This window comes from Microcaecilia unicolor, chromosome 3 (genome assembly GCF_901765095.1).
Source record: "Microcaecilia unicolor chromosome 3, aMicUni1.1, whole genome shotgun sequence".
NCBI lineage: Eukaryota > Metazoa > Chordata > Amphibia > Gymnophiona > Siphonopidae > Microcaecilia > Microcaecilia unicolor.
In genome coordinates, this window is record NC_044033.1 from 282,202,358 (window position 1) to 282,214,545 (window position 12,188).

Consider the following 12,188-nt stretch of genomic DNA (forward strand, 5'->3'; position numbering starts at 1 on the left):
ATCTGTTTTCACATCCTGTTCAAACTTTTTCTACTAACCTATAAATGTACTACTCTGCTGCTCCCCAGTATCTCTCCACACTCGTCCTTCCCTACACCCCTTCCCGTGCACTCTGCTCCATGGATAAATCCTTCTTATCTGTTCCCTTCTCCACTACTGCCAACTCCAGACTTCGTGCCTTCTGTCTCGCTGCACCCTATGCCTGGAATAAACTTCCTGAGCCCCTACGTCTTGCCCCATCCTTGGCCACCTTTAAATCTAGACTGAAAGCCCACCTCTTTAACGTTGCTTTTGACTCATAACCACTTGTAACCACTCACCTCCACCTACCCTCCTCTCTTCCTTCCTGTACACATTAATTGATTTGATTATTTTTTGTCTATTAGATTGTAAGCTCTTTGAGCAGGGACTGTCTTTTCTTCTATGTTTGTGCAGCGTTGCGTACGCCTTGTAGCGCTATAGAAATGCTAAATAGTAGTAGTAGTAGTAGATTCAGACACTTGAAGGTGGGAGAACATTTCAGATAGTTGTCAATAGCCACATTAAATGTCTCTTAGTCATCAGTTTCATGCGTCATCTTGATGCTTACAAAACATCTGTGTACGCTTCGGCATACTTTTTGCTACAGAGGCAGAGCCTACTTCTATCATCCACAAAGTCAATCGCTTCTCAGACACATATCCATCAGATCTGGAGAGCAGCCTGGGCAATGGAGCTGATTTAGTTGAGAGCATTTGTTGTCAGGTGTCATGGACAGGTATCAAATGGCAGAATCCTGCCACAGAAATTGGTGGATACTTTGCTGCAATATGAGTTGCAATGTACTTTCCCTAACCTCTGTATAGCTCAAACTAATTTTAACCTTACCTGTGATAAATTGTGAGGGAGGGCGATCGTTCTCACATATGGGACAGATAAAAAATGAGCTGTGTACAAGACTGAAATAGGAATGACTGCATTCACTTTCATGTCAATTGTAAGAGAACTTATTAAACAGACTGATGACGTGGTGGATAAAGTTTCATAGAGAAAAGCAAGATAAAAGCCTCTGTGAAAATACTGTACTATGTAAGCAACAGGCCTACTATTAATCTGTTAGACAGTAATTACTAATTGAAGAGTACTTTTCCAAAACTCACTCAGTCCTGTTTTGGTCAATTTTGAGTTATGCAATTAATTTCATTCATCAAGGCCAGATTGATTTCCTGTAGCTTATTCCTGTGCCAAAACTCACTAAGTCCATGGTATTTTAATGACTTTGTGTTGAACATTTTGCAAACTAAGCCAGCCAAAAACCGCTACCCATTTTTCTCAAAACTGCTGCTGATGGTGTTTTGGAAAAAGTGTTCTTCAGTTAGTGAGCTAGATCGTTGATGTTATACACATATTTGTTTAACTTTAAAACACCACTGGATGTTATACACATACTTATATAAATTTAAAACACCTGCACAGTTGTGTATATATTGTGCTCCTTGTGTCATGAACAATAAAATAATGTACTTAGCAGTTACAGTTGGGAAGAGGGAGAGGAGCCCTATGTACTAGATGGCCCAGGGACCCACAAACTTGTGATCTGTCTCTGTACGCTGGTGGTACATAACATAAAAATGCTTCCGGATAAGAGCAAAGGGGCAGAAGGAGAGGCTGCTTGTAGGGACTAAAAAGCACAGTGCTTTTAGTGCTCCTCCTGGTGCCTGCCTCTCTCTGGAATTCAGCTACTCCTGTGTTTGAGATAGTTGCTTCTTCTGCTCCACAACTGCCACAGGACAGCAAGACAGACTGGAGTACTGTGAGAAGAGCTAAGAAAGGAGATAAGCGCTGGAATTGGAGAGGAAAGGGGAGTGATAAGCAGCTAGCAGGCAGGAAGATAAAATAAGCAGGGAAGAGAAATATGGCTAGGAAATATGAAGGCAGGGGAAGAAAATATTGCTCTGTGTGGTGAAGGGAAGAAAGAGCACAAGCAGTGGCGTAGCCAGACAGCCAATTTTGGATGGGCCCGAGCCCAAAGTGGGTGGGCACAATATTTTCTCTGCCCTGCCCTACCGCAAAATATAAATACATTAGCTAATAAGGATCCTCAAGCTCTATCAGCTGAAGACTTTCTGTCAAGGTGGCCAGAACTCCCTTTTACCAAACTTGGCAGGCAGCAGCAACATCAGTAAGCCACTGATGCCAGCACCCTATGCGTGCTTAGCTGTCGGTGACTCAAGCATGCTGTCACCGACTGCAGAGCTTGGTAGAAGGAAGTTCTGGCCATCTTTGGAGGAAGTCCTCAGCTGGGGAGGCTTGGGATCCCTACCAGCTATACAGCAAGGGTCAGAACTGGTGTTAGACATGCTAGGGCCCCCTCCCTGATCCCCTCTCCTCCCTGCCTGCCCTCAGATTTCCCAACCTGCCATTACTGTCACACCAACAGACCCTCACCAAATACAGAACAAGGGATCACATCAGAAATAAAAATATTTAGACAAAAATTGAACTCGGAACCCCAAAAATTTAAACTTAGCATGTACTTCAACACTGGAGAAATAAAAACAGAAATGCATTTCCTTTCTCCTAAACACGATACAAACACATTTGCTATGTAGATTTCCCAAAGCCAACATATTCCATTTAAAACATTCAAAATACATTGCTTTTTTCTACCTTTGTGGTCTGGACATTGTATTTTTCCATCATGTTGGTTGCAGTTTCTTTTCTGCTTTCCTGTCTGTCGTCTTCTAATTCTCTTTCGAGCGGCTGCTGTCCATTTGTCTTCTTTTACCTTCACTACACCTGCTTCTGACTTATTGACTTCTTATTTTTAGCTCTTTCCTCTCTTTTTTCTTCTTTCTGCCTTGCTGTCAACTCAAATTCCACCCTCTCACTGTTCTCCTCCTTTTTAGTTTACAGCTACCTATCAGATTTTCATCTTTTTCTCTCACCCACTAGCTTTTCCATTTCCCCATCTCACTCCTTCCTCAGCCCTCCATTCCCTTTCATTACCATATTTCTATCCTCTGTAATCACTATCTTTTTATTTATTTCCTTGCCACCCTCTTCCTCTCCCTCCTGGCCTCTCCCACATGGTTCCGCCATCTTCCTTCCCTCCACCCTTCTAGCCCAGCATCTGCTCCCTCTTTCTCCCCACCCCACTCTTGCAGCCTTACATCTCTCTGCCCCTTCTCTCTTCCCTCCTGCCCTCTCCCTCATGTTCCAACATTTCTGCCTCTCTCTTCCCTCACTCCCACTGTCCGGCACCTCTCTATCACCCTTCTGCTCCTGAATCCAACATCTCCTCCTTTCTCCCCTCTCCAGCTCCTGTGTTTCTCTCTCCCTCTCATTCACTGCCAGGTCCAATATATCTCCCTCTCTCCCACTTTCCACCATTTCTCCCTCTCTTGTGCCATGGGTCCAACACTTCTCTTCCCCCTTCCCCCCATGCAGCATTTTCTCTCTTCCTCCCTTCCACTGCCATGCCCAACATTTCTGCCTCTCCCCCTCCCTTGTGCTCCATCCAACATCTCTCGCTTCCCCCTACAACATCTCTTCCTGCCCTCCACCATCATGTCCAATTTTTCACCATCTATCTTCTCCTCCTCACCACCCCCTGTCCAAGTCCAACATTTACCATTTCTCCTTCCCCACTACCCCCCTATGTCCAACATTTCTCCCCTCCCAATGCAAGATTTTTCCTTTCTTACCCCTCTCTACCCTATGTCCCACAATTCTCTCTCTCTTGCCCCTCTCCACCTCTTGCCCCCCCCCCCATGCAGCATCTATCTTAAGGAGACCTCCCCCCAACTTTCCATCTCTTCAATGGGGCACAGCACCACCCTTAGCAGGCTGAGGTCCGATCCTGCTTCTGCCTCCCGCTCTCCCACAGCGCTTCTCAGACACTGCCTACCTACCGCCGCCACGATCCTGCATCTACTTCCCGTCTCAGCAGCAGCGGACCAGCGGTAGCGATTCATGCTACCTCCTGCTTCGTTCTAACCTGGAAGCGTCTCCTCTGCCGCGCGCCTGCGTCCTGCCCCAGCAGAAACAGGAAGTTGTAATAATGGGGGCGGGACACGGCAGAGGAGACGCTTCCGGGTTAGAACGAAGCAGGAGGCAGCATGAATTGCTACCGCTGCTCCGCTGCTGCAGTGCTGAGACGGGAAGAAGATGCTAGATCGTGGCGGCGGTAGGTAGGCAGCGTCTGAGAAGCGCTGTGGGAGAGAGGGAGGTAGAAGCAGGATCGGACCCTCAGCCTGCTCCCTCCACTGCCGTTGAAATTGAAGTTCTCCACTGCTGGGTGGGCCTGAACCCAAACTGGGTGGGCCTGAACCCAAACTGGGTGGGCCTAGGCCCACCCAGGCCCACCCATGGCTACGCCCCTGAGCACAAGAGCTTAAAAAAAAAAAAAAAGGAAATAGGCCTGCATGCCAGCAAACAGACAAAGTTTGATGGGGAAAATGTGTGGAAGTAGAAGCAGAAGCATGGGAAATTTAGGCTCAAGGGTGATTATTGGAGAGGGGGGGAGGAGAGAAAAAGAAAAGTGAGTGATTTAAAGTGTTTGAAATGAAGGAAAATAGTTCGAGAGAAATGAGATTACAAAAAGCTGAGACATGAGTTACAGATACTATGGTCTATGTCCCAGAAACAACAAAGAAAGGCCATGATCAAGTATCTATCATCAAGTTCATTACTGATTTAAATCTTGAATTGATAATGAATGTGACTGTTGGGCAGATTGGATAGACCATTCAGGTCTTTAACTGCCATCACTATGTTACTATGATACATGAAGACACACAGAAAAAAATATATAAAAATTATTAAGAAAGATAAACAGGAGGGGAGACTGAGGGAGAAATATAAACAAGGTAGAGCTAACACACATTTATAGGCAATATTCAAAGTTTTTTTAACCTGAGTAAACTGGCCTGTCTGAAAATCACCCTGTCTGTCTAAAAGAGTACATGGGTTCTGAACATGTTAAAGAGAGGTGTCTCCAAGAGTATGATTATGTCAAGGAAGGAAATAGAATTTAAGTGTACAAGTGTGCTGTTTCTCTTTGAAAACTAGCTACACGGTGGGTGTACACAACTGCACATATTCCTTGAACTCGTTAAGAATTAAATGACTTCTGACAAGAACCTAACTCTCACAAATGTAAGAATAGTATTTGCTGTGAATTTTGTTAATTCTACGAGTACATTAGACATTTCAAACTCTTGAAGGAGTCACAGGGCCACTGCTTTTAGGCTAAAAGAGCCAGCCAGCTACAACAGCAACAACTTTTGCTAAGTACAGAAAACATTTAACATGTATGCATTATTTAATTCATTTCCTGCAAGGAAGTTTATTTTATGACACAATCAAACCTCTCTTTGCAGTCAGAATGCTCCTTTGTTTGAACTGAACTTGGTCCCCATGTACGGCCTCTCTTTTTGAAACTTTTTTTGACATCCTCAAATTCTTCATGGCGAATGACTGTGCTCCTTCCCCATGTTCTATTGCTTTCATCAGATGTGACTGAAGACATATGGGGAGGGGGGGGGGGGAAATGGTAAGTAAACCTCCTTGACATGGTCTGTTAACATACATCCATCATCAGAACTAATACAAGGAAACACCGAAACAAAGTGCTTTAAAACAATCAAAAGCATCCCACTTAGCTACATAAGGAAGCAAAGCAATTTTAGAAAATCAGCAAAAGATTTCTTAAGAAGCAATTAAGAAAATATACAGCAAGAATTGTGTTTGCTTTTAAAACACGATCATTGAAAAGTGCAAGATTCAGCTTACTGGCCTGTGAACTGCACTGAGCATTTTAACAATTTGCACTTCCATCCAAATTGCAATGACTCTGGCATTTAAAAGTAGTATAACAAGCTCTGTGTGTACTTTCAATTTATTACTGATATTCAAACATGTGAAAGTTTCTGCTTAAAATGCTCAGGGCCTTACTGCACAATTCTATGCAAAATTACTGTACCCGAAACCCTTTGTGTAATTGAATAATAGGGTCTTGCCTTTTTTCACAGCCCCAATGTAGGACTCATATTCACTTGTGATATCCACATCCTGCTGGTATACATATATACTATTCCTTCGATCATTAACAATACTTGTATCAGTTTGGGAAATCACTGGAGAAAAAAATAAGAATGTAGTGCAGCCTTACTGAAAAACAAAGCATTAGTATTTTTCATGTAATGAAAAAGGTGAAAATGGCATCACATAAAATTGGAAGACTCTAGATTAGTGATTATTCACATTAGAGCACACGATATAGTATATCCAACCTGACACCTGCCATTTGGCAAACCATTAGTGACTGTAGATCCAAAGCATCAATTTTATAGCAGTCTTAGAGACCGATGCAGCAAGCCTCATAATATAGAGTCACAACTCTATTGCAAAATACCACAAACAAAAATCCCCACAGCATGCTAAAATCAATGAGTATACAAATTATTGCCACGTTAAAATTGTAGCAATAATGCGCAGTTCATTGATAAATATCACCTTTCCTGTCAGTACCTGAGCAATGCCTGGCTCAGACCCTGATAAGGTGATATGGGGGAGGAGGGAGCTACAGGCAAGCACGCCGTGGCTTTTTTACTTTCCCGTGCCCTGAACAGCAGCTAGTGGCATCCCCCCACCCCTGAACAATCCCTGGTGCTTAGGGCACCTTTCCCTCTCACCCCACCACTGCCATTTCCTGGTGTCCCGTGGCGCCCTTCCCTCTCACCTCCTGCCCCACTCGTCTGCAAACTTAGGGGGGAAAAAAGTCCCTGGTGTCTAGTAGCACCCACACCCAACCAGATACTCATTCACGATGCCCCAGACCCCATATCTCTTAGAGAGATTGGGGCAATGACCACTCAACTCCTGCCTGTAGCACCATATGCTCAAAAATGGCGGCTCCTACCCCGAGGTGCATCCTGGGTATGCACCGGCAGAACCAATTTGCCATAAGGGAGAAATTGCCTTAAATGGCAGACTACCCCCTGCCAGAATGAGAATAACGGTGCCGGAGGCAGGAGTGAGTGGGCATTGCTCCTGCCACATTAAGAGGTATGCAGTCTGAGGGGGTCTGGGGATATCATTAGATACCAGGAACTATTTTTTTTTCTTATAAATTCTGGTTGGTTGGGCAGGGGGAAGGGTGCCACCAGACACCAAGACGATAGTTTTGTTGGAAGGAAAAGAGGGGGCTGATTGTGTTGGGGGTTGGTGAGAAGAAGAAAGGCTGACCAGTTCTGGTCCCATTGGAGGAGGGCCACTAGACACTGGGGGAGAGGGAGGGGGGCTGGTCATGTCAGAGGTGGGGGTGCTACAGGGGATTATTTATTTAAAATATCATGGAGGGTGAGAGAGAACCGAGTCAGGTGATTTCATGGGATGAGTGTACCACCGAGCCCCTCAGCGCACAACCCTGCATGCTGCAGGGTAGCTGATCAGCTCTTAGTATGCATTTTAATATGCTGTGTGCTGATGTCTACCGCAGAAACTCTTAGCACACAGCGGCCATTAATGAGCAGGAACAAACTTTTCCTGTAGCTCACGGTAGCTTTCTGCATCAGTCCTTTAGTGCTTAGGTTAGTGTATTACAAATCCATGGCTGGATTTAGTTATCTGGGTTCTAAATGGTGGAATTCAATTTCCAAAAACTCAAGAAGCATTACAAACTATCTTCAGTTCTGAGAATTAAAACCTATCGTTTCAAGAAATATTATGGTTAATTATACATATTACTGATGTTCTATAGTGCTTTATAATTGTAAAACATTACTGTAATTTCTCCTGTTAGCCACATTGAACCGAAACTTGTTTTTTGGATAATTGTGGGATATAAGAATGAATAAATACAAAAAGGCATGAGCGTTAGAAAAGCAATACTTCTGGTGTGAGGCGGTCACAGAACAAAACAAGAAATAGATGTTACCTAACATATTTTGGCAGCTTTACTTAAGCAGTCACTGAGAAAAGATAAACACAATTGATCCTGAAGATTCTAAACAGCAATGATGGCTACAATATGAGAAGCTTTTCAGAGAAGTAGGTAAAAACAGTGCTGCAAAAATCCAATTATGCTGTCACTAAGAACAAACATACACTCGGATCTATATTGTAGAAAATCTTTAGAATCATATCTGTTAGTTGAATGCTCTAATGCAAGCTTATAAGGTGTGTATCATTAGTATTATGCTAACATTATATTACTTCTCTGGTATTTGAATTCCAGTGCTGTTAAATATGTAAATTTTTGATACTGTTTCACAGTAGTTCTATTATTAGGTTTTAATTTACTGTTTTCAAGTTTACCTCATTTATTGTATTAGGTTATTCTTAGTTATTTTACTATTGTTATGATGTTCAAAAAATTGTAAGCTTTATGTTAAACTGTACCTGCTGTACACCGCCTCGGGTGAATCTTCATAAACGCGGATAAGAAATTCAAACAAATATTCAACCAGATTAGAGGTTTTTTTTTTTTTTTAAAGGAATGACCACTGTTGCTAAAATAGATCTGGATAATCAATGCCAGACAATGCCTGGGCCCCAATATTGAATTATTAGGTTTGTGGCAATACCTGGAAGTTATGCGGTATGACAAATTCAGTGCACTACCCACATACTTAACTGGTCAAAATTAGGACTGCTATTTACATGGTCCAACTTGGCTGGTTAGGCACGTAAGCACCAATACTGAATACTGCTGGTGCCTGAATAATTTCTGGGACAGCCCTGGCATCGCCTGAACAATGCTGCTGAAGTAATAGTCATTTACCGCCCCCCTGATAAATCCCTCCCTTCCTTCCTCACCGACTTCGATGCCTGGCTTTCTGTTTTTCTTGAACCCTCATCTCCATCCCTCATTCTCGGAGACTTCAACATACACGTTGATGACCTGTCCAACTCTCACGCTTCTCAGTTCCTCACTCTAACATCCTCCTTCAACCTCCAGCTATGTTCCACCACCCCTACTCACCGTGATGGCCATTGCCTTGACCTCGTCCTCTCCTCTTCCGGCTCACCCTCCAATTTCCACACCTCAGCTCTTCCTGTCTCTGATCATCACCTGATCACCTTCACACTTCTTCACCCTCCCCCTCAGCCCCGCCCAACATTAACCACTACTTCCAGGAATCTCCAGATTATTGACCCTCCCACCTTATCATCTAGTATTTCTAATCTCCTCCCCTCCATCATGTCCTCCGAGTCTGTTGACGAGGCTGTCTCCGCTTACAATGCCACTCTCTCCTCTGCTCTGGACACCCTTGCACCATCCACCTCCCGTCCCACAAGGCGTACTAATCCCCAGCCCTGGCTGACCCCTTGCATCCGTTACCTTCGCTCCTGCGCCTGATCTGCTGAACGCCTCTGGAGGAAATCTCGCACCCATTCAGATTTCCTTCACTACAAATTCATGCTATCCTCCTTCCAGTCCTCACTATTCCTTGCCAAACAGGACTATTACACCCAATTGACTAATTCTCTCAGCTCTAACCCTCGTCGTCTCTTCGCCACCCTTAACTCCCTCCTCAAAGTGCCCTCCGCTCCCACCCCCCCGTCACTCTCTCCTCAATCACTGGCTGACTACTTCCGCGACAAGGTGCAAAAGATCAACCTTGAGTTCACTACCAAGCCACCTCCTCCTCTTCACCCTTCAACCCTCTCCCTCAACCAACCAACCCAGACCTCCTTCTCCTCCTTTCCTGATATCTCCAAGGACGAAACCGCCTGCCTTCTTTCCTCCTCAAAATGCACCACTTGTTCCTCTGATCCCATCCCCACCAACTTACTTAACACCATCTCTCCTACTATCACCCCCTCCATCTGTCATATCCTCAACCTCTCTCTCTCCACTGCAACTGTCCCCGACACCTTCAAGCATGCTGTAGTTACGCCACTCCTCAAAAAACCATCACTAGACCCTACCTGTCCCTCCAACTACCGCCCCATCTCCCTCCTACCCTTCCTCTCCAAGACACTTGAGCGCGCAGTCCACAGCCGCTGCCTTGATTTTCTCTCCTCTCATGCCATCCTTGATCCGCTTCAATCCGGTTTTCACCCTCTTCACTCGACAGAAACAGCACTTTCTAAAGTCTGTAATGACCTGTTCCTTGCCAAATCCAGAGGCCACTACTCCATCCTCATCCTCCTGGATCTATCCGCCGCTTTTGACACTGTCAATCATGACTTACTTCTTGCCACACTGTCCTCATTTGGGTTCCAGGGCTCTGTCCTCTCCTGGTTCTCCTCCTATCTCTCCCACCGCACCTTCAAAGTTCACTCTCATGGATCTTCCTCCACCCCCATCCCCTTATCTGTTGGTGTTCCCCAGGGATCGGTCCTTGGACCCCTTCTCTTCTCAATCTACACCTCTTCCCTGGGCTCCCTGATCTCATCTCATGGTTTCCAATATCATCTCTATGCTGATGACACCCAACTGTATCTCTCCACACCAGACATCACCGCGGAGACCCAGGCAAAGGTATCGGCCTGCTTAGCCGACATTGCGACCTGGATGTCCAACCGCCACCTGAAACTGAACATGTCCAAGACCGAGCTTATCGTCTTTCCACCAAAACCCACTTCTCCTCTTCCTCCACTTTCTATCTCAGTTGATAACACCCTCATCCTCCCCGTCTCATCTGCCCGCAACCTCGGAGTCATCTTTGACTCCTCTCTCTCCTTCTCTGCGCATATCCAGCAGATAGCCAAGACCTGTCGCTTCTTCCTCTTTAACATCAGCAAAATTCGCCCTTTCCTCTCTGAACACACCACCCGAACTCTCGTCCACGCTCTCATTACCTCTCGCCTGGACTACTGCAACTTACTCCTCACCGGCCTCCCACTTAGCCATCTATCCCCCCTTCAGTCTGTTCAGAACTCTGCTGCACGTCTCATATTCCACCAGAACCGATATACTCATATCACCCCTCTCCTCAGGTCACTTCACTGGCTTCCGATCGGATACCGCATTCAATTCAAGCTTCTCCTTCTTACCTACAAATGCACTCAGTCTGCTGCCCCTCACTACCTCTCTACCCTCATCTCCCCTTACGTTCCCGCCCGTAACCTCCGTTCACAGGATAAATCCCTCCTCTCAGTGCCCTTCTCCACCACCGCCAACTCCAGGCTCCGCTCATTCTGCCTCGCCTCACCCTATGCTTGGAACAACCTTCCTGAACCCTTACGCCAAGCCCCCTCCCTGCCCGTCTTCAAGTCTTTGCTTAAAGCCCACCTCTTCAATGCTGCGTTCGGCACCTAACCCTTACCGTTCAGTGAATCCAGACTGCCCCAATTTGACTGCCCCTATCGGACCGACCGTTCACTTGTCTATTAGATTGTAAGCTCTTTGAGCAGGGACTGTCTCTCTTTGTTAAATTGTACAGCACTGCGTAACCCTAGTAGCGCTCTAGAAATGTTAAGTAGTAGTAGTAGTAGTAGTAATATTCAGGAGCACTGACTCATTAAGTGCTACTACATAGCAGTAGCCAGCCAGCCAGCTCGCTCAGTGTGATTTAAGTGGACAGGAGCTTCTTCTGCCTGCGTAAACCCTGCTGAATATTGACCAGTTTATTGACTGGCTCTTTGAGCTGTCCTTCTTTCCATATTTGTTCTATTTAAAAGTAAATTATTTTTATTTACTCTGTGAAGGTATATTTTGGCATTTTATCCTTTACTTCCCCTTCATTTATTATTTTAACTACTTTATGTTATGAAGTATCAAAGAGAAATAATGAATTCCAGGGTTCTTGTGATCAGAGTTGTCTTTATGTGCTTTTGACATGGTCCTAGGATACAATACTTAGGTTGCATAAGCTGCTGTCTTCCCTGTTTCCCCAAAGATTATACAGAGTTATGTAGCAAACTTTGTAACAAGCGTATGGATTTCTGTCTAGCATATTTGCATTGAAGACAATTTCAGTTAGTTGTTTGCTAATGAGTCAAACTCCTAAGATATTATTATTTATGTTACTTTTAGAATGATCTTTGACCCCTGTTGCAACCTTTTTAGGCAAAACATGGCCATATTAGACTCCTTTGTTTTTTCAATAGATGTTTAGGACTCTTCTTGGACTCCAGGTGCTATCAACTTTCAAACAAAAAACCAACAAAAAGTGGAGAAACTAGATCCGCTATGTAGATAAAAATAAAAGAACAGCAAAAAAGTAGCGAGATCAACACAACACTTCCAAGAC

The 12,188-nt window shown here is 44.7% G+C and overlaps 1 protein-coding gene across 1 annotated transcript in view; it reads right to left on the bottom strand.

Moving 5' to 3' along the window:
- The window catches only part of MAP3K21 (mitogen-activated protein kinase kinase kinase 21), a 451,782-nt gene that overhangs the window by 98,354 nt on the left and 341,240 nt on the right, over positions 1 to 12,188 (bottom strand). The window contains exon 7 of the mRNA XM_030198129.1: positions 5,352 to 5,502. Coding sequence (XP_030053989.1) covers positions 5,352 to 5,502 — 151 coding nt within the window. The remainder of the gene's footprint in view (positions 1 to 5,351; positions 5,503 to 12,188) is intronic.